The sequence below is a fragment of the Orbicella franksi genome, chromosome 12 (assembly GCF_964199315.1).
Source record: "Orbicella franksi chromosome 12, jaOrbFran1.1, whole genome shotgun sequence".
NCBI classification, from domain to species: domain Eukaryota; kingdom Metazoa; phylum Cnidaria; class Anthozoa; order Scleractinia; family Merulinidae; genus Orbicella; species Orbicella franksi.
Window position 1 is genome coordinate 15,605,579 of NC_138156.1, and position 27,717 is coordinate 15,633,295.

At 39.2% G+C, this 27,717-nt stretch overlaps 1 protein-coding gene across 1 annotated transcript; it reads right to left on the minus strand.

Moving 5' to 3' along the window:
• Positions 1–8,087: 8,087 nt before the first annotated feature.
• On the minus strand, positions 8,088–9,275 carry LOC145464321 (GDP-fucose protein O-fucosyltransferase 4-like). Its single transcript, XM_081448167.1, has one exon. The coding sequence runs from the start codon at positions 9,273–9,275 to the stop codon at positions 8,088–8,090; it is 1,188 nt and encodes a 395-aa protein (XP_081304293.1).
• Between the last annotated feature and the right edge of the window lie 18,442 nt (positions 9,276–27,717).

The following is a 27,717-nucleotide window of genomic DNA, read 5'->3' on the forward strand; positions in this document are numbered from 1 at the left end:
TATATACTTGTGCAGATACTTCTTCAATAGGAAAATATTCTGGCACACTTTTGTATATAATCAGTTCAGGCATTTCTTCAAGAAAATATTTTCTGTGGCACATCCGCGCATATTGATTACAGACATTACAGCTTCGCTGGACCGCTCGCGCAATTTTATTGTTATACTGTTGTTTGCGTAACACACACACATGTATGATGAGGGTTCTGGACACAGCAGTGATAAATTTGGAAGAGAACGGACAAAATAAGCCTCCCACGCTTAACTTCCCGAGCAAAGAGAGGGAAGTTAAGCGTGGGAGGCTTAGAATAGTTGTAACGTTTTCTTCGTTAGGATTGTTAGGGTTTGAACACATGTTGATTCTGAAATGTTTGTCTTAAATTAAAGTTGATTCAGTTTTGTTGAACTTTAACTTATTATGTTCATTTACATTTTATGCATTTCTTTTACTCCAGTCACCTCATACAACCAATTCAGACTCCTTTTCAGTTAGACATTGTCAACTACCACACCTCTCGGGTACATTTGTCGGTTCGTCATACCTTCCGGCCTAAACCTAGAATTAGTTCAGTACTAAAATATATTGTTGAAAATTAACCTGTGTTTTGCTTGTACTGAGTTCTTGGTCCGGTTACTCAAAGCAGGGTTTAGCACTCAGGGTTAATGGTTTTGTTCAGAGTCAAGTTAACCCACTTTGGAGCAATTAGACCCTTGAAACTAGATCGAAGAAACATTTGTAGCCCTGGCAACCTCTTTCCTATGCAATTAAAGGTTACTTGCTGCGTAACAGCAGCCCTCATGATGTCTAGAACGCAACATAGGTTTCAAAGCATTGCGTAACATGCTACAACTGCTGGAAAGGAGGCTACACAAATGCACAACAAATAATCGTCTGGTTTAACTCTCAATCCCTTTCGCCATACATTGCAGTCAGTATTCACTGCTAATAGGCAACTAGTTATTATAATTTAACAGCACTAAGTGGTTCAAGAACGGCGAAGTGGGTTTTTCCTTCTTTAAAATCGTAATTAGTAAGTAGATCAGAAATATTAAAGGTATAAATAAAGTACGTGTTATTAATCACGAAAATTGTAGCCGTGTTATTAATCCAAAAAATTGTAGCCCGATTGTGAATTAAGGGTCTTGTTCATGGACTATTTATAGCTCTCTTTTCATTGCCAAATTCCACTGAACGTGAGTTACGTCATTCCCTTCCCGCGAAATCAGGTTTAGATCTAAAAATAAACACTTCTGTAGCATTCCAAACTTTAGGCATCATTGATTGAAGTTATCATTTCTCTGTGAAACACGATTACAAGCTTTATTTTAAGGCAGAACTGAATTAATAAAGTGTATTATCGTTTGTCTCACGATGTAGTCACTTGAGATGTAGATCGCGACGTTTCGACTGCTTACTGCTAGTCTTCTTCAGGCGATAAGGTCGACTGATTGCACGGTATCATTTATATCACAAAGGTCGGCTGTGATTGGTGCATTTCGATCCTCCTGTTATTCCACTGTTCCGGGAAGTAGCTGTTCCCTCAGTGGTCCGCTGTTGTACCGTTCTCCTGTTGTTGTGTTTTTTGATCGTGGGCATCCATGCTCCAGGAATTTCAATTCCACTATCCCTGTTGATGTTATTAGGGTGAAGTCTTAGGTGAATAGCTTCCTTGACCCTACGTGTGTACCAGTGAGGATCTCGATTAATAAACTTCACCTCATTCCAGATAGGATAGTGGCCGGTCTCGTGGGTGTGTTCAGAAACGGCAGAGGTCTGGGTACGGGCGAGTCGTATATCCCTGTCGTGTTCTTTGATCCTCTCCTGCATAGATCTCCCTGTTTCCCCGATGTAGACTTTGCCGCACTCACCGGGAATCCTGTAGACAACACCATCTTGTTTAGCCGGGTTGACGGTGTCCTTTGGTCGCACTAAGTGTGACCGAAGTGTCGTGTCGGCCTTGAAGACGGTGCGAATGCCTTGTTGTTCTAGGCAGCGGCGGAGAGACTCCGAAACTCCTTGGACATAAGGTAAAACGGCGGTGGATTTAAATTCCGCGACGGGCTCTCTTCTCGGGGTTGTTCGTGCCTTTGTGATCTTCTGTACAAAAGAGGAGGGATATCCGTTAGAAACAAGTACAGATGACAGATGTTTCTTCTCTCCGGCGATTACTGATGGTTTGGTCACAAGACGTTTAGCCCGAACAGAACTGAATTAAACGTGATTCGTGAATCATCGTCTTCTGCATGTTTTAGTCTGAGGTACATTTGAATCATTTCGCAGCCGTAACAGTCTTCACCGGCTGGAGGATGTAAAAATGTCAATCCGGGATATTTTCGATCGTTATTATTGTAATGTAAACAGTACATGGTGTACGAGAAGTGAATACTTGCTCACAACAATGGTCGTTCTCTCAACAGTATCGCTTAACTTAGCCAGAAAAAAAAGATAATTCGCTATCAATTCAACAGTGATAAGAGTTATCAATTCAAGAGTGATTCTGGTGTGAAACGCATGGTAGATAGCCGATGCTGACGAGGTGCAACACGTTTGTGGCCTCCGGAACGATTGTTGAGTAGGTTGCATCACTCTAGCTAAGTGATATCAAAGGGTCTCTAAGACGTTCTTTTTGACGGCGTCATCGGCTACAACACCGATTGAAATTGTAAAATGGTCTTAACTTCCTGGTTCTTTGGGTGTCAATGAAAACCAGGAGCACTTTCTCAAGTCGTTCCATTATTTCCACTCATGACGAATTCTCCAGCGGGAGTTTTTTCATGGCTGATGTCTTTCGCACGCGTCTGGCTGGTGCTAGTCCCATGGTCCGGATATCGTCTCCATTTCCAACAATTTGAGATCGTAGTCTTCGGCATATTGGAAAATTTTATCGGAGGAATGGAATGCCAGGGTTGGGCATTCTTGCAAAGAGAAAGATGGGCGGACCCATAATCAAGGTAGCTGTGGGTATCACCCGTTGGTGTATAGTGAACAGTCGTCGGTTATGGAGAAGTCGAAGTAACGTCTCATAAATATGGAAAATACATTGAAGGGCGTGTGTCAACTCCTCGAGATCTTGTCGTGTCTCAAAAAGGCGTCAATAACGGCGTCGATAACCTGATATTGAATTCTGTTAGGGTAGTGGCTTGTTCCTCAATGGTCATCAGCTCTTTTTTTACACATTCAAGACTGGCATAATTGTGTCCAGTTTTGCCCCCATAGCCATACCCTGATGGTAGGCTGGTGTTATCAAGCGAACCAGTGGAACAAGGTTATCTGTGGATGTTAGGATGAGGTAGTATGAAACAGCTGTTCGGAGTAATAACGGAAAAGAAGAGACTCAAGATACATCACTGAAATCTGTTCTTCGTTGCTACGATTTAAAAAGCATGGCTTTGTAACTACCTAATCTCGCTTTTCTTTAACTTTCTTTGAACATGAGTAGTAGCGTAGAAACTTCTCAAAGAAATCGTGGAAAAAAATTAAATGATTCTGCAGTCTATCGTTTATGTTTTTTTCTCTTTTTAACTTAATTTAAGAATATTACAGTTAAATAAGGCTGGTCTCCACACATTACTTACACATAAGCTAAAAAGAGATTACATAATAAAGAAAATGAAAAATACATTGACATCATTTACAACTACATATTACAAGTTTTATCAACAAACATTCCAAAGATTGGATAACGGCCTGTGCACAATTTAATTTGAGAAAAAGATAACGCGTTTTCCTATAGAGTTGTGTAGAAACTCGTGTAGAACTTTGGAAGAACGAAAAATCAAACGAGCACACAAGCTACAGTCATGGGTTTCCACAGCTTTATTGCATTCTCACAAACTTTCACCAGCACAACTTGTAACGTGAAAACCAACAATATTTATTTATATTGAAAACACTGGTGTTATTTCGTTCAAAATTACTACACAAGTGCACGAGGTTATCATTTGGGTGTTGTATAAACAATAGCCTCCATTTGTGTAAAAATATGCACGGATATTTGTCCGCGGACATTATCTGTCCGAGAAGCGAACAGTTTTCCGAGAGCGAAGCTCGAGATCTGTGAGCTTTGAGGTACAGATAATGTCCAAGGACATATATCTGAGCATATTTCTGCGCCAAATGGAGGCTACTGTGATTATTATCCTTCAAATATTTTTCGTAACACGCGCAGTTTTGAAAATTGGGGAATATCCTCGGATATTCCCAGTTTTAGCTGGGGAATATTTGGTCACGTGACACGTTTAGATGAATCGCGCGCGAACGGAAATATTTGATGGATTATACCTTGGGTTATGTATGCACAAGGCTACAATATCAAATAGAAAAAGTATGACACAAATTCAAATTCTTCTGTCGTGTCGAGGAAAAACTGCCAAAATGTAATGACAATGTGCTCTCCTGTTAACGTAAGGAATTTTTTCTTTCATTCTTTGAACTTGTGCACTCTTGGGTAACTTTGAAAGTTAAAATACATGTGTACTTCCTAGAAAGTAACACACTTATACAAAAAAATTATAGCAACTTAAATAATGAAATTGCTTAGAACTGTCAAGTTCTACAAAAACAACAACATTTATTTACACCAACAAAAGGAAAGGATACAATTAATTGAAACTTACAAATATGGTATCAGCTGCTTATAACAACCATACGGCTAAAACATTAAGTAGCTATCTATAGGATACAATTAATAACAATTATGGTCATGTGTGTTAAATATAAAGCAAGGTCCTCAAATCTAAAAACCCAAAATTCCTATTTGAACAATGACAAGGCCTTACAAACCTAGGACAGAAAGAGTAAAACTAGTGGTTCCATAGTGGAAGTGAAGTGCTGCTCCATGTAGAAAGATGGTGGGACAAACGGACAAGGCTAATGTTTAACTCGAACGATTTATTTTTACTGGTACATTTGATTTTTTTTTTTCTACTCTTTGTAGATTTGTACTACTTACAATAAATTCTGATAAAAAAAAATTGTCAATAACATAATTCTTCTTCACCTTCTGATTAACTGGTATCGAAACGTGATGGACATTTTAGTTCAAACAATCATGTAACATGAACAGTAACAAACTGTATATTGACAAAATATAACACTGTAGATGTCTACTACTTGCAATAAATGCTGACGAAATAATCTTCAATAACAAAAAATTATTAACTACTTAATAACCGAGAGTGAGGTCGTTACGGGAAAATCTCAAACTGAGGCCTTGCCGTATTGACCGAGCGATAGCGAGGTCAATACGGTAGGCCGAGGTTTGAGATTTTCCCGTAACGACCGAACGGTCGAGGTTATTAAGTTGTTTATTATATGGCTCATGAATTAAAGAAAAGAAAAAAATTATTCGAGCGGAAGTCGTCAATTTACATCCGGGGATGCGCGCGTTTACCGATCCATTCATTGTCTCAAACCCAGGGCAAAACTACACAATCAGTGAACTTTACGTATTCCGTGAAAAACACAAATTTCTTTACGGGAAAATGATTGTCACAGCCTCAAAAAGGTATTTTAGTATCGTGGTGCCACAATGTGGTGGGGGAGTTTTTCCGACTTTTGTGGCGAAACGTCAACGCATACGGAAAAGACAGAAAGTATTTCAAAATAGTCCAAACCAACGGTCTTTCGGTGAAAGAAAATACTAATGCTTCAGAATGTACTGCTCAGAATAACTCGATCCGCTCTGCATTCGCTTTGGACAACATATCTTCGCCTTCTTCATTCTGGGATTTATGGATGAACTTTTCAAGCCTTGTGAACGTCTAAAACTATCTGCAGTTATCAGAAACACTGCTACCGACAGAAACCACCCGATTGTTTATATTTGATGATCCTGGAAGCTGATTTACACTTGCTTGTGTTAAAGCGAGGTAATCTATTTGATGAGAACTGTGGCGGAGTTCAATGTTTCAGTGATTGTTGTGACTAAGATGATAACTTATAAGTTTCTTCGTGGTGTTCTGCTCAGGATGCATGACAGATCTGCCGATGGTGTTTTTCACTTGGCAATTTTAGCTTTACCAGACTCGGTAAACTTTGATTGTTTTTCACCAGCGCCCGCCAAGGTTCCGGCTGGTAACTCAAAAACGACTTCTATATAAATTTTTTTAAGGAAAAATCTCAAAACTTTTAGCTACTCGGATTAAATTTACTTTCTCTTACTGTTTTCAATCGGCTTTCATCGTTTGAATGCGCTTGAATTCTCAGAGCCGGGCTCTTCGTAATTTGCATAATCCGTAATCGGCCCGTGGGCATTACGGCTGCATAATGACCGCTCAGATCTCGTTCTTAGCCGATCAGAGCGCGCGTTATATCGACCACAAGCTAAAGCCATATAATAAAGAATATTATAAACTGCTAACGAAACGTGAGAGATATTTTGTTTTTACAAAAACGGTAAGTTACTCAGTAGCTTGTCATGTCAGGTGCAAATGTTAAGTGTTATTATTCCGTTTGTTTGCCTCGGTAGGTAATCTGCTTGTCTCATTCGCCTCGTTGGGCAAATTAGAATTCAGTTTGTTCGCCTCGCAGGGCAATTCACTTATTTTATTCGTCTCGTTTGGCAAATTAGAATTCAGTTTGTTCACCTCGTTGGGCAATTCACTTGTTGTATTCGCCTCGTTGGGCAAATTATAATTCAGTCTGTATACCTCGCTGGGCAATACTCATGGACCCAGCGCGGTGAGACTCAAGAAAGAATATCGTCTTCCCCTCGATTCATCACCAAAACGTTCGCTACCCTCAGCAATACTTCCCCAAATACTTAAATTTACACCTGACATGACAAGCTACTGAGCAACTTACCGTTTTAGTAAAAAGCTTCCTTTCGCATAAGAGATGACAAATGTACAAAGTACTCAACGAACGCGACGAATGTACAAGGTACGAACGATCAAAGATTCGCAGACTTTCTACGCAGTGGGGCCTGGGAACTGCTAACAAACAGATAACCTCAAGTCGAGATATCAACACAGAAATAGGAGGCTGCCCTATGCGGGCAACAACAATAGCAAAAACACTTAGCACCTAAACAACAATGTTACCCACAGCGCCACCCTCCCCTCTCCAGAAGTACCAGGAAGAACAAGCACTTCAGAGTTTTGGGATATTTACCCAGTTATAAACCATCAGTAACATCTCTCCTTCCTGAACACCTTCAATGCCAAAACACCCTTACTTTAGATCCTGGTATGTAACAAGAAACTGGAAAGTTAAAGATAAACAAAAATCATTGCTTTACTCAACGAATATAACCTTATGCCCTCTGCTTCGACTTATTTGTGAAATGTTCTGTTTTTTTTGCCAAGCAGTGGTGAAGTGCTGAGTAACTATGGTTGAAGCATTCCACTTGAAAAAACAGTGGTCCTATGCCAGATCAGAATTGATCCCTGCGAAATCATATCATCCTTTCCGGAGGGTTGTCAAATATTGACAAACTGCTTCAGTTCGAAAAAAAAACAAACAATCTGTATGGTTTTGATAGACCATAAAAGGCAGTTTATGTTTTGATCTGTATGTGGTCTGAGAATTGTAATTAAAACCATGACCCCTGAACAATCTGGACATCAAAATGAAGATTAAATTTAGAAGAGATAACGGTCAGTCATTCTGAATTATTATGATCACACTGGACAACCTCCATCCAATCTATTCGTTAAAATCCCTGGCAAGCCATTTCAATTTAGAATCATGTAGCAACTAGTCCGGTCAAGTCTGTAGACCCAGCTTGCAGTAGGCTTCTCGTTAAACTTACTTTCCTTCTATTACATTTCTACGCTATGTAAGGTGTTTTAAAACTTTTGAAATGGTACCAAAGTAGGGTACTTTGTTCTACACGTACATAAGCCTCGACCGGCATAAACAGATTTGCTGTCTAGAATAGGTGACAACAGAATGATCAATCTGGATAAAAGATAAAAATTATGGAATGCTTCAGTCATTTTTACTCTCAAGAAGAAGAGATTGATCGGCTGTGGAGGATGGCACACTGGGCAGAAGGGTCAAACTCTACCTTATTAGTTCCCTTTCAGATATCAATTATTAATATATACTAAAAAGGACAGTACTTTGTAATGGACATGAAAAGCTAGCCTCCCTTTGTTATTCCCCAGTCTTCAAAACGCCTTGGATTGCATGGTATTGCTTTAAGACCATCCTTATGTTGTCGCCCTTCTGAAAGTGCAACACAGACTTCACAATACAATGGATACTTTGGCATCCAGTAGTTTCCAATGGCAGTTCCAGTGATATCGCCATAACCTTTCCATTTCCATTCCAGATATTTATTATACTCAGTCTCATTATTGCTAAGATACTTTATGTAATCAGCAAGAAGTTGTGGGCTCTTGAAATCACGGACTTTTATGACTGAGTGATTAAGGTATGGACCAGGCAGGAACTCATCAAGCTTGTCTGTAGCCATCACTATGGGAACTGAGCCAGCTTCCCAAGCATGGTGAAGTTGAGCATCGACAAAATAATCGCAGTCTTGGTTAAAAAATACCAAAGTAAACTTGTATCGTCTGGCCAGAATGGATTTGGCATCTCTGAAATCTGTGCCTTTATCCTTACCATACCGGCCAACCAAACCTTGTTTGTTTTTAAGACAAGCTCCATAAGAATCAACCTGCACAAATTTCATAAGCTGTCGCATGTATTCTGTTCGCACAGGCTCACAATTTGACAAAGCTGCCATAATAAGTCCAGTTTTATTCTTAAAAGCAATTGGCGGTGTTAAATTTGGCAACAGAACAGAAGGATCAGGGAAGTCAGAATCCAAGCGGTAACTTTTCAGTAAGTTGAATTGGGACATATATCCAGTATCCTTTAATAGTGGTGTATACACCGGGTTTTCTCTTATTTGTAGAATCCATGGTACAGATTGTATAGGAGGTAACGGCCTTGGATCCCTAGCATGGACAACAAAGCCATCTGCTTCTTCTGCTCGAGATATGTCACTTGTTAACTCACAAGGTACTGGGCATTCACCCTTCAGCCACTTCTTGTGTAGATTAAGCCGGTTTCCAAAAAACGTCGACCAGTAAACAACAAGCCAAGTCTTTGTGTTGCTCTCTGATTTGTTGATGTTACCAACACCACCACTTGATGTTACCGACAATTCCGTATTTCGTTGATGTGCACTTCTCGTGGCCGGTTGCTTAATCAAGGCATTTTCTGGAAAAAAGATATTTATTTCATGTTGCCACAATAACACTATCAGAAGTGTAATGCAGGGTAACAACAGAAACTTTAAAGCAAATTCTCTTCCTGCCATTTTGCAATGGGTACACTGTATCTTTAAGTCTTGTCAAACACCTGTTAAAAATAATATGTTTTTGTAAGTCATGTGGACAATGGTTAGAAGGGGTCCAAAACAAACTTGCCATGACAATGCCATATGCATCGTTCACATTTCGAAGGTCTAAAAATGCCAGGTAATAAATTATTCATTGTGGGTATCCTGAGTGTCTACATCTTACATGTTCCGCAATTGGCAAACAGCCATATTGTGTTCTTTCAGAAGTGCAGACCAATTTGTCCTAAAAACCAAAACCGTTCTACCAGTAGAACTACTATAATGACAACCAATCTTTTAAAACGGTATGAAACAAGTTCTTTATGATATGTTAGTTCAATAATTGTATTTCTCCTTACAAAGACCACACGCTCTTAAGGTGATTCCCCACATTTGCATTGCGCATCGTTACTACGCATAATTTATGGTGTCACTGGCGCGCGCTCGAGCACGCGCACGTTGAAAACATGGCGGATTTGCCTTGATATTGAGTTGACGGTTGAAAAATGGCTATAGTTCACTAACGAGCTCGGGCACCCCAATTTTTTTCCCAGTCGTTTTAATCAACTAATCATTAGCTTTGCGTGAGAAAAGACTGATCTGATTTCTATTGCTGAAAATTGAAGAAATAAGGAAAATAGCAGCTGTACTGTAGTCTTTTCCATTTTGCAGTTTCATAGCCGTGGCAAGCAATTTGGTTCCAACATTTTAACAAGGATTCAGCTGTCTGTCAAAATCAAACTTAAAAAGTTTATTAGGGTCCGACACAAGTATTGACTGTAGTTTGAGGCGTGTTTTCATGAGTCTGGGCTCACAAAGATTTTACAATAACTTGGAATGCGTTCTTGTAATAAGCATTAAACAATGCCAAAATGGGACATTTTCAATGCGTCACCGCTCCTTAACGAACATGGGCACCCCCTTTTTATTTTAGAACTAAAATTCGCATATGATAAATATTCAGTGGACAAAGTTTGAACAAAAATCTATTGACAGTTTTATTTCAGTGGAATTACTTGTTTCTAGCCCTAAAAGGCAATCTTTTGTTGAGGGAGACGCTTCAAGCAAGAAAAAGTTACCGCTCACTCTTCTGAGCTTCTTATAAACTTAGTATGAATGACCGCCAAGAAAACCAAAAACCGTGAGCTAAATTTATGATTACCAGCAACCACGCAATAATTTCTTCATCGTAAACCACCATATAAATGTAAATGTACCTGCAAACCGGCACTCAAAATTGGTTTAAGGTCCGGTAAGACGAGCAACATTTTTCTTCAACTTGTCTCGCAACATTGTTGCATTGCAAGTTGAAACCCTCTGTTGCACGTATTACCACGTTTGTGACCAACTTGTCTCGCAGCAAAGTACACTGTTGCAAGTCTGCGGAATTCTACACGTATAATTGGTCAATCGTGTGTAAATAAAGATGGCTCCTTCTTTCATATAATTTAGCGTTTCGACGAACTTCCATTTCGACTTCTGGCCGTCATTTTATTCTTAATTTTCACTGCCAGCGAAGTTCTCTCAGTATGAAGCTAGGCGGAAAGTTGTCTTTTTGCGACAGTTCTTCCAAGCCTTTTGTCTTTTTTGCTGCTTGTTTTGAAGGAACAAACGAGGTGTCCCAAAGACCATGATAGCTCTCGAGGTCTTTGTACAGGGCGAATTTACGACTTTCCGAGAGTTACTGGTCTACTTCGAATTCAGGCTCGTCTTCACCGTCCGCCATGTTTTTTTTTTAATTTCCCGCGCTTCGTGACAGCCAATTAGAAGCGTTGAATTCAAATTTGTCTCGAGACAAGTTGTAGCTTCAGTGGTAATACGAGCAGCAAAACAAAAATTTGTTGCAGAAAGTAGAACTCGAGTCTACTTTGCGCAACATGTTGCCTCAACCTGCAACACTGTATTTTGCTGCGAGACAAGTTGGTCACAAACGTGGTAATACGCGCAACAGAGGGTTTCAACTTGCAATGCAACAATGTTGCGAGACAAGTTAAAGAAAAATGCTGCCAGTATTACCGGACCTTAAACCCAATGCATTTATCCACCTCTTGTACAACTTTAATTTTTTTTTTGTACATGTATACTGACATTTCGATTTCGGTCCATAATACAGTGTACATACAAAAGACACAATTTTTCCCAACATATTAATATTCACTATTACCGGTATGTCACACCGATAAAATGTCATGCATGCATCCTACTTATACGTTTAAAAAAGACTGTTTGAGAACCAAGGATTTACAGTTACGGCGACTCACACATGAGTTTTTCATTGTTTAAGTGGCTTTGTGATTTTCCGAAAGACATGTATCCTTTAGCGAAATCTTTTTATAGTACATGGAATGGGTGATTCCAGAAAATATCCATACCATACCACGGGCGGCATCTGGGAATTCCGAAGGAGAAGGGTATTTCTTGGACTGGAATTCTGAAGGCATGGGGGGGGGGGGGGGGTGGGTTCAACCCTGAATTTCCAGAGGGGGGAGACGACAAAAGCTTCGTTTGAAATCGCTGATCTGACAACTTTTCCAGTTCGTAAATCATCAAGCACGAACCAAACGCGGAGGAAGGAGAAGGCAGGTGTTAGCGATCACGCACAAAAGTGAGCGGATGGGTTGTGCAGCGAGCTCCACATCGAAGAGGCCTTAAAGTTGATGAATTAGTCGATAGATAAATAAAATATAAAAGTCTGTGTTTCTTTCCGATATAAAATTGTCGATCGACGATCTTGTTGCGTGAGAAAAACTCGCACCAGTCTCTCGTTTCCAAATGGAGTGCCTGACAGATTTGTAGGCTGCATTACTAGTGGTCAGTCACAAATGTACTTTTTTTCCCGTCCGCATCTCCCGACAGCACGGCGGAGGTGCGAGACAAAACTTCCTGTATCAAGGTTATCACATATTTTCATCGTTATCCATGTAGTTAATAGTTTGCTTTAAAGTGCACCTACATGTAACCCCCAATTTCTTTTTCGCTAAAACGAATCCTCTTGTTATTTGAAGCATTTGGCCGAAAAAATTTTTGAATTTTGTTGAATCCTCAATTTTCTATGCCTTTTCAAAGTCGCGCTTGAAGTGTTGTGCGACCGTGTTTTAGGGAGTCTGGGGCGGCGGTTGCTGATGACATCTACCAAGGAACCAAACACAATGGCGCCTCTGTCAGCTCTCTGTATTTGCTCGAGAAAATGGAAAACAAAACTAATCTTTCCAATATATTTTGTGACTAAAATATCCAATTTTTGTTTCAGAATCATTTCTTTTTCGTCACTAGAGTCAGAGGTATGTTTCGATTCGGAAGACTCCGAAATAAACTTCGATCGAGCACGTTCGACTACTGTGAACTCAGTGCTTAGAGCTTTGAGAACAATTTGCGATATTTCAAACGACGACGGGGAAGACTTCTTTGCGGACGAGCTGCTTGTATACTACGAATGGACAGCTAGATATGAAGTGGAGGAGCAGGCAAACGAAAAGCAGGAAAGAAAACTACAGGACTGCTTTGGATGGTAATTTCGTCACCTGAACACAAAATTCCCACGCGTGCTTATACCCCGTTTACATTTGCCCTTAGCGAGAATGTATTTTGTCAAAGTATGGTTGTTCTATTAAATCGAGTTCGTGTTCTACTTTCGGGAATGCTTCCTGTTTATAAGAGTGACGTAAGCGTTGCAGTTTTCGATGACCTCCAAAACACTGGCTTCGATCGATTGAAAATCATAGAGTTGTTTGGACCTGTAATTTTGAAGCTGCGGGAAGCAAGGCGGAAGGAAACATTTCCATACAATTCAGGAGTACCCGTCGGATCCGCTCCGCAAAATATCCGCTCTGCAGACTAAAGTTGAGCTGGCTGGGAATTTTAACATTAAACAGAATCTTGCTGAGAATTTAGCTTATCGAGAGCTAGCTAGCTGGAAAATTTTTTTTGGTGTTCAAATAGCTTACATTGTGGTTTTACTAATCAGTTCTGGCTGGAAATTACATTCCGGATGCGACCACTGACTGAAGTATGTCACTTGACACTCTTTGACTGCTTGACCTTTTGTTTAAAAACATGCTTACAATATAATGTTAGTTGTTTATTAAAGTTTTATTTACCAGCAAACAATAGAAGTCTGTTCTGCTGTCATTTATAGTGTGAAATTAGATCGTTTTCTTTTCCCTTGACGCTCCTTTTTCCCACGTTCAGTTGCATGTTTCACCACCGTTGATCCGGTCGCGGAAAATCATCGTCTGTTCTGCTTTCATGTTCTACCTTGAGACAACTGGTTATCTGGTGATGACGTTTGTTGGTTCGTGCAGTCTTTTCACATTTTTGCCTGAGGCCCGGTGAGACTGCGGTAACCTCGTAATATTTTGTAACTAAAACATTGTTCCCGTATAATTTTGTGTCCAACGGTCGGTTTCAAGCGCGATCAGATTTTGCCGACCAGTTGTTTGAGGGTTTGGCAGCCAGAGAACTCTGAGGACTCCACTCATAAATTCAAAGGTTCAGGTAAGAACTACTTTGGAGTTGAACTAGCTGAATCAGCCTATATATTTAATATTCAGTGATAATGTTTAAGCAATGTGTGCGGGAAAAGCCGGCGCAGGTTTTCAAACTGTTTTCGCCACTCTATCAGTGTATTTCAAACCCAACGGAAAGTGCAGCTTCAGTGAAGACAGTGAAAGCAAGCAAAGGCCTAATATGTCTCAGAACTTGGAAGGGTTTTCGAAATTGTCAGTGCATTCATCCACAGTGATCCTACTTCCAAGTGTAATTTCAATTCTGTAATTTTAACGACCAGTAAAATCCGATCCCGGTGCTGCAGTCGATGATGAGCGCTTTTTAACGCGTCGAACGTTAAAACATGAGCTATTGAAACACATTTGTCGCGTCTTGGACAAACTGACGAGATATTGAAATGATTATTTTTTCCCGGTTTAAGAAAGTATTGTTTCCATCGGTTTCTTTACTGAAGTGCGATCGTGTTCTTTATATAACTGAAGGCTGATTACCTATTGCTGCCTTTTGATATCGCCGAAAATTTCCCCTGAAAGAGCTGTTGACCAACACACCTGATTGATCTAGTTCAATGCTAATTGTACTGTACTTTGGGATTTAAAAAGGGAATACAAAGGCTTGCCATGTCAAAGGTGAGAAAAGACCAGAAGGCAATCATATCATTCCAGATTTCGTTCTTTCGGTATCGATAGCGCCAGGACAATAATGTGTAATTTAATTTATGCGTTCCCATTTGTTAACGCCCGTGTTTTTCGCACATTCAGTTTCTGTTAGAGAACAAGTTATTTTACATGGCTACGTTGTTACCGGAAATGGAGACATTTCACCTTATTGTCCTTCTTTTTATGATGGCACAGACAGTGATTTTGTGGTGGAACATTATCGCGCGGTTCAGTTCATGTAGCTAAGGCAAAGCGCGAAACATGGCACATGAAAAAATAGGGGAGGGGCGTGGCACCAGTTCACACCATTCACTGAATTCACGCTTCTGGTTATAGTTTGATGACGAAATGAGCGGTAAAAAATTATTCCACAATTATTTTTCTTAAACAGTTAAATCCTTGCTTCTTTGACTTGCCCCAGGGAATGTAATTTTCAGCAATGTAACATCAGTTAAAATCTAAGACATTTCATTGAATTCTCTCATGAATGAGCTATTTTTGTGAACATAGTTCTTGATCTAGATCTTACATTGAGGGGCCCGATAGTATCACCAATTTTGTATATTATTATGTGTCCGTGGCTGTATGCGTATTTGGATGCGTGTGTGTGTGTGTGTGTGGACGTGGGGAGGACGCCGGTATAAGAGGGATTGTGCAGTATGTTACATTTTCTAAAACATATCATTTTTCAGGTGTAAAATTAATTGCGTGAACTATAAGAAGCACAGCTAAAGATGCTTCAAACGTTACCCGATGTCATGGACAGGTACCCAAGAAAAGATGAGCAAATTTGTTGATGAAATCACGAGATTAAGTTTGTGAATCTTTTATGCTGATCGTCCAGTGTATATTTATGACATTACATTGATCTGATTGATACATTTTGTTAACGAGTTAACGAGGGTTGATACTGTTAATAGCAATACTTTTACGGTGAACGGCCTGTAACATCCCAACAATGCCGGGGTCTTTGCTGCGAATGTTTGCACTTAACTGTGTGAAACTTTTACGGTGAACGGCCTGTAACATCCCAACAATGCCGGGGTCTTTGCTGCGAAACTTTGCACTTAACTGTGTGAAACTTTTACGGTGAACGGCCTGTAACATCCCAACAGTGCCGGGGTCTTTGCTGCGAATGTTTGCACTTAACTGTGTGAAACTTTTACGGTGAACGGCCTGTCACATCCCAACAGTGCCGGGGTCTTTGCTGCGAAACTTTGCACTTAACTGTGTGAAACTTTTACGGTGAACGGCCTGTAACATCCCAACAATGCCGGGGTCTTTGCTGCGAAACTTTGCACTTAACTGTGTGAAACTTTTACGGTGAACGGCCTGTAACATCCCAACAATGCCGGGGTCTTTGCTGCGAATGTTTGCACTTAACTGTGTGAAACTTTTACGGTGAACGACCTGTAACATCCCAACAATGCCGGGGTCTTTGCTGCGAAACTTTGCACTTAACTGTGTGAAACTTTTACGGTGAACGGCCTATAACATCCCAACAATGCCGGGGTCTTTGCTGCGAAACTTTGCACTTAACTGTGTGAAACTTTTACGGTGAACGGCCTGTAACATCCCAACAATGCCGGGGTCTTTGCTGCGAATGTTTGCACTTAACTGTGTGAAACTTTTACGGTGAACGGCCTGTAACATCCCAACAATGCCGGGGTCTTTGCTGCGAAACTTTGCACTTTACTGTGTGAAACTTTTACGGTGAACGGCCTGTCACATCCCAACAGTGCCGGGGTCTTTGCTGCGAAACTTTGCACTTAACTGTGTGAAACTTTTACGGTGAACGGCCTGTAACATCCCAACAATGCCGGGGTCTTTGCTGCGAATGTTTGCACTTAACTGTGTGAAACTTTTACGGTGAACGGCCTGTAACATCCCAACAATGTCGGGGTCTTTGCTGCGAAACTTTGCACTTGACTGTGTGAAACTTTTACGGTGAACGGCCTGTAACATCCCAACAATGCCGGGGTCTTTGCTTTGAATGTTTGCACTTGACTGTGTGAAACTTTTACGGTGAACGGCCTGTAACATCCCAACAATGCCGGGGTCTTTGCTGCGAAACTTTGCACTTAACTGTGTGAAACTTTTACGGTGAATGGCCTGTAACATCCCAACAATGCCGGGGTCTTTGCTGCGAAATTAAACTTTGCACTTAACTGTGTGAAACTTTTACGGTGAACGGCCTGTAACATCCCAACAATGCCGGGGTCTTTGCTGCGAAACTTTGCACTTAACCGTGTGAAACTTTTACGGTGAACGGCCTATAACATCCTAACAATGCTGGGGTCTTTGCTGTAAAACTTTGCACTTAACTGTGTGAAACTTTTACGGTGAACGGCTTTAAACATCCCTTCGATGGGTATTTATGAAATTTTTACGGTAAACTACCTCTAGGAATGTGAGAGTCTTTGGTTGTTTAGCTTTCAAGTTAAATTAATTTTGTGAAAGTTGTGTTGACAGTGCTTTGCAGTCTTGGGTAAGGCATGGATCAGTGACATGGAGTGAGATGGATCACCAACATTCAAGGTATGTATTATCAAGATTTTTTTTACTCATTTTATGATAAAGATTCTAATGTGGTTTATAAACTTTTATCTCGCAATTCCAGAGTGGGAAGCTCAGAGAAGACAGTTGTCCAAAGAAAAAGGAAAACACGTTTTTCAGTGCTTTTGAGGTAGACATGGTGTTACTAATCAGCACTAAACCAGCTCCCTTTGGTTGTTTTAAGGAGCTGGCATAACCCTTTATTTTTCAAAAAAAATCATTAGAAGTAATTGTAAACTAATAAATCGGGGTAAACATATAAAGTGTGTTGCTGTTGTTGAAATTACAATCATTATTGGGCTAGCAATATAGAAGTAAGGCCGATATGTAGTAGTAAAGGACTTCAATATTATTTTTTGTTCATTTCCCTTACAGCATTATATAAAAGTAATTTTGCAACAATCATTTCTTTGGTGAAAGCAAGTTTGATCTGAATGTCTCGAAGGATTAGAGGGATCTTATTTTAAACATAAGTGTGAATCGTTTTATAATCGTTTTATAAGTATGTATGTATGTATGTATGTCAGAACGTAAAGTGCCAAACTGTCACACGTATGCTGAACCTGGAAGGCATCTGAAGTATCGGAAAACAACGTGCTGGGAGACACCTTGTCCGATCCGCTTAAACATAAATGGTAAGTTGTATTGTTTTTCAAGGGATAAGATAATCAAAGTGTAGATTTTGCTCATAGCGGCAAAAATAACCACATATTCCTAATTTGTCTCTAATAATAGTCAACAGACAATAGGCTGTTGAATAAAGGTCCTAAACAATGCGTTTGTTTTTAATCTAGGTCAAAACGCTGGCCAGAACATTTTTTCGCCTATAATTGCCTTGCTGGCATTTAAAATGTTACCCTTTACTGCTGCTTTACTTGGCTAATTGCCATTTTTCTAGCTCGGTATTCAAAATTTTCATTATGTCTGGCTGGGAGTTTATGAAATAAAGTCGATCTTGCTAGCAGTGAAGAGCGGATATTTTTTTCCCAGGAAAGTTGCTTATTAATGGTAATTGACGTGGGAGCACAGAATCAGTGCTTGGGAAGTCACATATTAAATTTCCGGTTAAAGTGTCGTTGGGTACTCCTGACAATTACCAATTTCACATTGTCACACGTTTTAAGTCGTGACTCTAAATAACCAATGTAAATTTTTCTCAAAGTTTGCAGTGAAATTCGTCGGATAAGCGAAAAGTATGTGTTCCCTGGCGGTCCGCAGAAAATGTTATGCGGTCATATTTTCGACACTATTGCACAGAATGTTTGTCGCATTGCTGATTTCCAAACCTTCGAAAAACTCTGTGAGTCTAACAGTTTTGTGATCATGTTATTCTAAAGGATTAATCTTCGACTTTTATCTAAATCGAAAGAGAAATAAGTGTTGGTTGGCGGCGTACAGTCGCGACCTATTTACATATCAGTATATCGGTCATAACGCTTCTTGATTGACCACACAACTTTGCCGGCTATGTTATAAATACTGCGGGATTGGAAGATATAGGTTGTCGGTAGTATTTCTACAAATTGCTGGTTGGCTTTAAGCAGAAAATGTTGAAAATAGCGTTTGAAAGTCTGCGGAACAAATTCCAGTGACAGTTCTTCAGTGGTTCTCACAGACTCAGTTCGCTTGTTTCGGTTCGACAAAATCAACCATCGTTTACGTTTTTATTGTACCATCGACCGATCATCGCCAGTAAATTGTACAGTATATCTTTCTTTAAATCTGTAATATTGCTGCAACCGCCGATAGCACTTCTGGAAGGCGTTTCTGCGCACTTTTCGAATGTGTATTGCACCATCCTGAAGAGGGAAATGAGAGGACATGAGATATTCAACCTTCCTGGGTAGAAGTCACAAGAGCCGCTGGTCCCATTCTGCTCAAACTCGGTCGCGAAACAAAATGGCGGTGTTTTGGAGTTATTTCGGACATTTCGTCGGGGCACAGAAAATCGAGGATTAAACAGAATCCAAAATTTTTTTCGCAGAAGTATTTCAAATAACGAGTAGATTCGTTTTGACGAAAAACAAATTTTTGGGTTCAGTGCACTTTAAGTCTGCAAAGTCGATTTAATGCCATTAGACAAATTTTGTCTAATTGTCTTGAAGCATATGTAACTGTGGATAGCAAGGAGTGCTAGAGCGGTAGCCAAGATTTCATTTGGTTATTTTTAGTATGACTGAACAATGTGTTTCATGTACATGAAATGTGTGACAAATTAAAAACACCAACGCATAAAATAAATTTACTATCATTTACATACTACAAAGACGAAGCGTATGATTTTATTGACAGATTCCTTTCCTGAAAGAAAAATTTAAGAGATATTTGGCAAACAGGTGTTTTGAAATACATGTTGCGTGACGGCTTTACTTCCCCGCTATAACTGCATGTGTTAATATAATTAGATATGTTGTCTTGACTATGCATAAATTAAAACTTTGACTGGGGTACTTAAAAAGAGCCTTTAAAAATTTCCAGTACTTTCTTAGATTCTCGTATGAAAACTTCTTTGAATGGAAAAAAAGTCAGCTGCTATGCCATTTGGGAGTGAAGCACTTCTAAGTCAGTTGTTAGTTCAAACTCACTTTTAACATAACTTGAATTTACGTCTAGAATTTTCCACGGTCATTTTTTGGAAAATTAAATCTCATATCTTTAATCTTTCATTACCCAGCAGCTTTGATCCTGACCAAGTAAATATCCCCATACATAATGTATGATAAATTAACGAACCTCGAGTGACCAAATCAAGGGTAACAATTATTTGTGAAAAAATATGCCGCCTTGCGTCTTCATCTACAATATAACCATGAATAGCTGCGGCTAAATTTGATTACAGTACCTAGGAGATTAAAATAAATGACTTAAGTCTTTTTATTTATGTGGAATTTCCAAGGGGTAGGGGGACCCAGGTAGAAAAATCATGGAAATTCCAGGGGATTGGGAGAGTACCGTGAATCCCTGTGGAATGGAAAATCCTGGAGGGTGGGGGTCAAACTGGAAAAAAACCCTCCGTGGGGGGTATGGATATTTTCTGGAACCACAAATTGAGTGTTTCTAAATCTTCTATTGTTTAAGGTTTAATTGAAAAGGAAAATCAAAGAGAATTAGTTCCTCTAAGCTCTGTATTATTAATTAACATTGTTTTGCATATTAACTTGATTTAATTATCCTTATTAAAGAAAATAATCTAGGGCTAGCTCCTCAGAGATTTGGGCTAGTAAGATGAAATTACAGCAAATTCACAGTGGAGGAGGTACTATGTACAAGTCATGAATTTTTGTGTTCAAAATAAGAAAATTCAAAGGGCGGTGGGGGGGGGGGAGGGTTAATGTGTAATTCCCTTTGTATTGGGGATATGGATGTAAATTAACAATAATAGCAATCATTGTAATAAAAATGATCAGTCAATTGAGCAGAATTGCTCATATTCAAAACTTCTACAGATTACGGATCAGCTGTCAATTTTGACCCGGATTCTACACTCTATCTCTAAGTGGATCATACATGCTGGTGTTTGGTTGGCTTTGGTCTATACATGTATGTTGGTATTTTATCCAGTTTATCCTTTTCAATGAAAACACTTGCAAGACCTTTGACGTTCTTTCTGAAATAGTGTAGTAAATCAGTGAGTATGTTGCCTTCTCTAAATTTCTTCAAAATTGGTAATAAAATTCCCATTTACCAGTCTGCCAATAAACTTTTACACTTCTGATTCTTTCCTGCACAGCACCAAGTCACTGCCAAATGATTTAGATTCTTCATGTTCTTAACATAGAGGTGAATCAGTGTCTGGTGATTTCTGAAATATGCAAATGACTTCTGGATTGTCTTTAGATGTCAAACAAACTTCCAAAAAAGTCCCAAAGCAGTTTACATTGAAGAGCAACTTTTTGTTGAGGGCCCATGAACTGATCATTTTGAGCCATTGCTAAGGAAAATTTATTGTCACATAACCTGGTCACATTTAACTAGTTCAGACTTCTCTCAGGTGTTTTAACTTTTTCATGATCAGTAAAACCAATGATGACATCATCAGGCCACGCCCATGGTCATGTGACTAATCCTGAAACAATTTAAAGGCTCGTAGGCATACTACTTTATCAGAATTGTCTTCATTGATTGAACATTTCACTCTTAATCCACTTTTAGCTATGCATAGATTTTGTTTTATTTCTAAAAGGTCACATTTTTAGAGAGAGTCATAGTCAATTTGACATTCAGAAACTTAATGGAACACAGTTGAACTCAATCTGTGGACTGAGTTTGATTTTGTTTGGCAATGGAATGTAATTGAACACCAAACTTTGTGTGAGTTCAGTTTCCATATCAATATTGAACTCAATTGAACAAATCAACCCAATCAAACTCAGTTTGTTAAATCCTGTTTGACTGAGTTTGGTGACCAAACTCAGGGCTCAGAAAAAAAGATTGAATTCCAGCTTGCCCTTGGGGCTAGTAGCTCTCTAATTTTGCTTGTCCCGGGCAAGCCTTGGTTTGCTCTTTTAATGATTTAGTTAGCAGAAAACTTGCCTGATCCTTTGCCCATCGCGCAAGTGATAACGAAAAGTTACTTGTCCAACAGGAAAAGCTACTTGTCCGGGACAATGGGATGGCACTTTTTTCGAGCCCTGAAACTAGATTGAATGTAGTCCATTGGATTGCATTTGATTGAGTTAGGTGAATAAATTCGTTCAGAGATCATGTTATGTGGTCTCAAAAACACGTGTCAAACCGAAGTAGCTTGAGCCTCGAAAAACTTGTTATTGATTTTCGACGCCAGTTTTACAAAAAACAAGAATTCAGAAATCAAATGTGCGATTGAGTGCAATTGTCCAATTATCGATTTCATTCAATTGCCGAACTCAAATTGAAATACTAATTTGCCCCCTGAGCATACCATAATAACTATTTGGAAAAACAGAATTCAACATGGCTGACGTATCGCCCAAAAGGTCCACTCACTATGCTGGGCGTAATACAATGTAGCAGGAGTTGTTTCCACACATTTCTGGTCACTTCTTTGTAGTATACAGGTAGTTTTGGCTGGGGATTTAGCTTCTGTCCATATAGTGGGGTACCCGCAAGGCGAGAGTTGACTGGATATTTGTCACCATGATTACAGGTCACCTCGCTACCTCGCTACCAGGGAGTCTCACCACCAAGGAGCTTGCCACCAAGCGACGACTCCTCGCCAGCACATTCAATTTACTAATTAAACCACAATCTGAAGCGACTGAAATTTGTTCTACCTTGTTTAGCTATATAACTCACACAGCTTGTTTTAGGTTGAACAATGTGCTGAACTAAGAAGGCAATATGTTGTCCATTTCAACAATGCAAGAGATTAGTGCACAATCTTATCAAGAAAGTAACAAAAAGATGAAGAATGTGACTTGTGTTGTTATGAAAACCATGATGGAAAAAAAACAACACACACATTTAAATCAATGTCCCTTGCTTATTATAAGCTTAAGAAAAAGATCAGTGGCTTAACCCATCGACTCCTGAGCCAGCCGTTTTCGGCTGTTCGAAAACCAACCCCCAATTTCCTGTGTCGGCCGTAACCAGCCGTAAAAAAGTACACGAGGACAACTGCCTTTCCTACCCTCCCTGAAGACTTTTGGTTCTCCTACTGTTCTATTGTTGTTAAGGACAAATAAACCAATCAGAATGGACTTTCTGAGCATATATTTAGAGGACTTTAGGGGTCCTAAAAAGACAGTTTTTTGTCTTAAAATCGTGCACTCAAAGAGTGCAGGAAATCATGACGGGTTTTGGGCCAGATCTGCAAACTTCCAGGGTCTTGTTTAAATTACTAAAATGGAGAAATTACTTCTCTGGAACTTAAATTGGAAAGGAAAAAGATAAATCAATGTTTAGGTGACCTCAGAATGGAAGATTAAGGTGTACAGAGTCCTCAAACCTTTCTGGTGAAGAATTTTTCCTTCCTTCAACCGCCGTAAAAACATGGTGATTGGTGCGCTTTCAAGAGAGTTTTGAATACAGATGGCGGATTTAAAGCAGCTTCCTGGACTTTAGAAAACAAAAATGGTAATGTACAGTATTACTTTGAAGTCGAATTCAACTTTCAGAACGATTGGTAAACCTTTGACTGATAAAATGACTGCAAATGTTGTCGGCAAAAACTCAAGATTTCGCTTTAGTGTGAAGAATTAATTTGAACATGTGGTCATGCGGTGAAGCACGAGAAGCACAGGAAGGATTTTGTAGAGATTTGTGGTGTCAAAAAACACGTGTGGGAGATGGAGGACAGCTTGAGCATGCGCTGGATGACGTCACTGGTATCGGTTCAACGGTACGATCATGTTGAGAAAAGCAATTTGAGAAAAAATTTTGCTAAATACACTAAAATTCTCTGACTGTCGTGAAAGTATTCGAAAATAAATTTGGCCAAGTTGCAGAAAAATCTTTTGACTTCCTTATGTGTTTGTTTGGTTTTGGGGAAGCAATGAAATTTAGAGATTCAAGCGAATATTCAGACTGTGTTCAAAATGTTTGGGCAAAGAGTTACGTAAAGAGTTATGTAAAGCAAAAAAAATTTTTTTGCAGAGCACAAAAAGGCCTAGGTATGAGTTTAGTGCTACAGTGTTACGCAGGACTTGTAAGTAGGGGTTTTCTTAGCCTGCAACAGGCTCCCGGTGAGCCCGAATGAAGCGAGGGAGCCTGTAGACATTCTATTGATGCCGCCTGGTATCATGATATGATTGGTTAAATCGCTGATTGTTGACATCTTTTAGATGAATATTTGACAGATCTTTGTAAAATTATATGACTCCAACAGCTCGTTACAATAGTGCATTTGCCGTTCTCTTTTAAGTTTCGGTCTCTCAACCTCTCATTATTTCACAAGTGATTCTGAAGGGTACTTAATGCTCTGTTACGAGGAGGAGTTTCAAGTAGAAGCTAGTGGAGTGGAGCCGTTTAGCTGTGCTATAGCAATTTTTGAGTTATTTTTTTGTAAAAAAAATACCTCTTAGTCGGCGCGTCGGGTATGTTATGGACGGGTCAATAGGTGAGTGAGTAAGTGAGTGAGTGAGTGAGTGAGTGAGTGAGAGATGTATGTATGTCACACCAATCAGATTGGATCTACTATGAACAGCCAATCAATTTTCTTGTTGTAAAGGTAAATGGTACGTGAGAAACACAAGGTATGTATAAACACAAGGACTTTGGTAATTGAAAAATAAAGAGTGACGTGTATGTTGCCGGTTTGTGATTTTTAGTCGGGTTTGGAGGGGAGTGTGACAGTTACATACGTACATCGGGTTGTTTTAGAGTGCATAATTTTCAGTGTAATGGTGGCTAGTTATGAACGAAATGAGTCTTGAGTTTTGACGCAGTTCATGAGTAGTAGGCAAATGGCACGAGACATTTTTATTTTTAATTGCAAAGGGTAACTTGATACTTTGTTTTTCACAAGGAGTTAATTCAATTAGAGGTCACGAATCGTCGGTTCTAGTTCTTAGGACATGTTTTAGAGGAGACGAGACTATTTAGATTTGAAGCAGTTCTAACGTTTACAATAGTAAGTGCAGGTAACGATTGTTTTGTTCTTATTGCATACAAATATAACGAGATATTTTTATTTTGTAGTTACAATGGGTAATTTGACACTCTTGTTTTTCACAAGGTAGTAAATTCAATTAGAGCTGACGAATCATCACCATTTGTTCCCACGAGATGTTTGCTATTTTTAGTTACAAATGGTAACTTGACACTTTTGTTTTTAATATGGGAGTAAATTCAATTAGAGCTTCCAAGTTATCGGCTATTGTTCCCAGGATATTAAACAAAAAAGAAGCTTTCATTTCTAGAGTGTTTTTAAGTCTCTGCAGTAGCAGTTTAATAGTTTTATTTGATGGGCATTTTATGACATTCTTTTCAGTCCGATATTTTTAAAGGTAAAAAGTATGAAAACTGTTCAAATGTTCTTTGAAGACTGTGTGGCACCAAGTTAAAGTGCAATTTAATTAAATCAGACTTTCAACGTGTCAGAGAGGTTTTTTCTCTTTCTTTCAATTTTCGGTGAAGTAGTGTTGTTGCGTTGTGTTGTGTAAAAAGGGTAAACTTACAACTCGTATAAAATGCGAAAAGTTCTCTTAAGTTGAGTATTTTTGAGCAAAAATTCCTCTCGGGGGCTGGAAGGGCTCTCGAGGGGTACTCCCAGAAAAATTGGTTGGGGGTGTACGACCTGCTTCCCAAAACCTTTACCCTATTTATGACCAAAATCTGCGATATTCCTTACCCTATTTATGACCTGACCAAAAATTCGAAACCCTATTTACGACCTGACCCTCAAATCAAAACCCTGTTTCAGACCTGCATTATAGTTAGCTCCCTAGTTCAAACCAATGTTAAATTACCGTAAACATATAAATTTGTGAAGGGCTTTTGTTGATTTTCTTTTCGATAATGATGAAAAAGTGGCTTCTTCTTAAAGCATACCCATATCAAGGCTAGAGTGCAAAAACTGTACCCTATTTATGACCAAAATGACCAAAATGAGCTAAAATCGATACCCTATTTATGACCAAAATGGCTGAAAAACCATACCCTTCGGGGCTGCACAGACCTATATAGCCCATATAAGGAAGTCCCCCCCTCCCCGGGGGAAGGGCTACGAGATCGGTGAGTGAGGGAGTTATGCATGTGCGCGTGTCAGACCAATCACTACGGTGGCCCACAACTGTCACATCAAAAACAAATTGCTCACATCAAAAACAAATTGCTCACATCAAATTCAAATTCCTGACATCAAAAACAAATTGCTCACATCAAATTCAAATTGTTCACATCAAAAGCAAATTCCTCACATCAAAAGCAAATTGCTCACATCAAATTCAAATTGCTCACATCAAAAACAAATTACTATCGCTCACATCAAAATCAAAAACAAAAACAAAATCATTACTCACTGGTCAGCGGCTACGTTAAAAAGACTATCCCCAGTTTTCACTCGATTTTTCACTTGACCGCCATTTTTTGTTCGAGTCCCGTTGTTTTGAGTTTTGTAGCTATTTGACAGCTATTTACCAGGCAAAATTTAATTGAAAGGGTTTTTGTTTTCTTTCTTTTGTAATATAAATATTGCTATAATGTTATCAAGGAGGATCCCCCTTTTCCCATCAGAGTATGACAACAAGGCCATTTGATACTTTGTCACTGATATATTTTTAGCCTTGTGAATTGTCAACAGACTCTTTATCTGTTCATCTAAAGCAAATGTACCAGGATTTTTCTTACTCTCTTAGTTGTTCATCATTAAATTGTCTTTCAGTTTGAATATACTTGTCCTTATTCACTTTCAGTATCTGGTATCTAGCGGTTTATTCTGTTTGATATTAAGGTAGTTTAATACAAATGAAATGGCCAAACGCCTATATAACTAGATAAACAACCAGGGCCATCAAGCTCCAGCTGTATTCTCGTTCTAACTTCTGTTTCATAAAAATCGGCACCCCTGCGTTGCACACCGAGTGATTTGTATCACTCACCATGAAACTTAGACAGGAACACAATGATAACATCATATTCGTATCCTTGACTGAAATAATATCTTAGCACAAGCTCCTCCTTTGCCGCAAAAGGAGCAGTAATTGTAATCAAGTAACAGTTTCTTTACAAATTCCACAGGTATAAAGAGCCTGCTAGCGTGAAGTTCTTGCTCACTTTCGTTACCCGCCATATTGAATTGCACTTGCACACAATCAAGCATGCTCAACCGCTGACCTATCTGTAGTGGAATTTAGTGTTCGGTTGGAATTTGATGTGAGCAATTTGAATTTGATGTGAACAATTTGCTTTTGATGTGAGCAATTTGAATTTGATGTGAGGAATTTGCTTTTGATGTGAACAATTTTTTTTTGATGTGAGCAATTTTTTTTTGATGTGAGCAATTTTTTTTTGATGTGAGCAATTTGTTTTTGATGTGAGCAATTTGTTTTTGATGTGACAGTTGTGGGCCACCGTAAATCACAGTGTGGGTTGTATCAAATAACGAATAAAATTGCCTGTTAGAAAATAAGATGGTATCTACATTAATCTGGAGACGTGTCAGATTACTGTAGTTTGTTCAGTCAAACATTTTAGGGCTTACTATTTAGTTATCTTACCATTACCGATGTAACATCGTATGTACATCATAAACTCCCAGTTTCTTTCTTGCTGTACATCGTAACCAAAAAAACTTGTCAAATCAACCAAATCATTACTGTAAACAGTTCCATGAATGCTCCTATCTCCGAGACTTATAGTTCACAAAAAAATAACTCTTGCATGCCTTGTGTGCCTATGTTTTTAGAGGTCAAAGGCACGGTTTCCGGACTTTCCGTCGTTTATCTGCTTGTTGCTTCGCAGAGTTTGACACCTCTATCATGTGCTTATAATTTCCTTAGGCTCATTTCAGTATTGCAAAATATGTTTTAAGCTCTCTAAGTATTGGCTCTGGAGGGACAAAGTGTTTGAAATATTCCATGAACATGTTGCTTACTTGCACTCTATATTATGATGCCCAATCCGGCTATTTGATTAGCTCGATTAGGACTGTTTGCAAGTACCGAAAATGTAGCTTCGTGACGGGTCTAATTACCTCATTGACTGATTTGTTACAGGCTTATCACCAAGGGCGGATAGGCACATCAAAAACAAAGTCTACAGGCTCCCCTGTACCCGCCCCG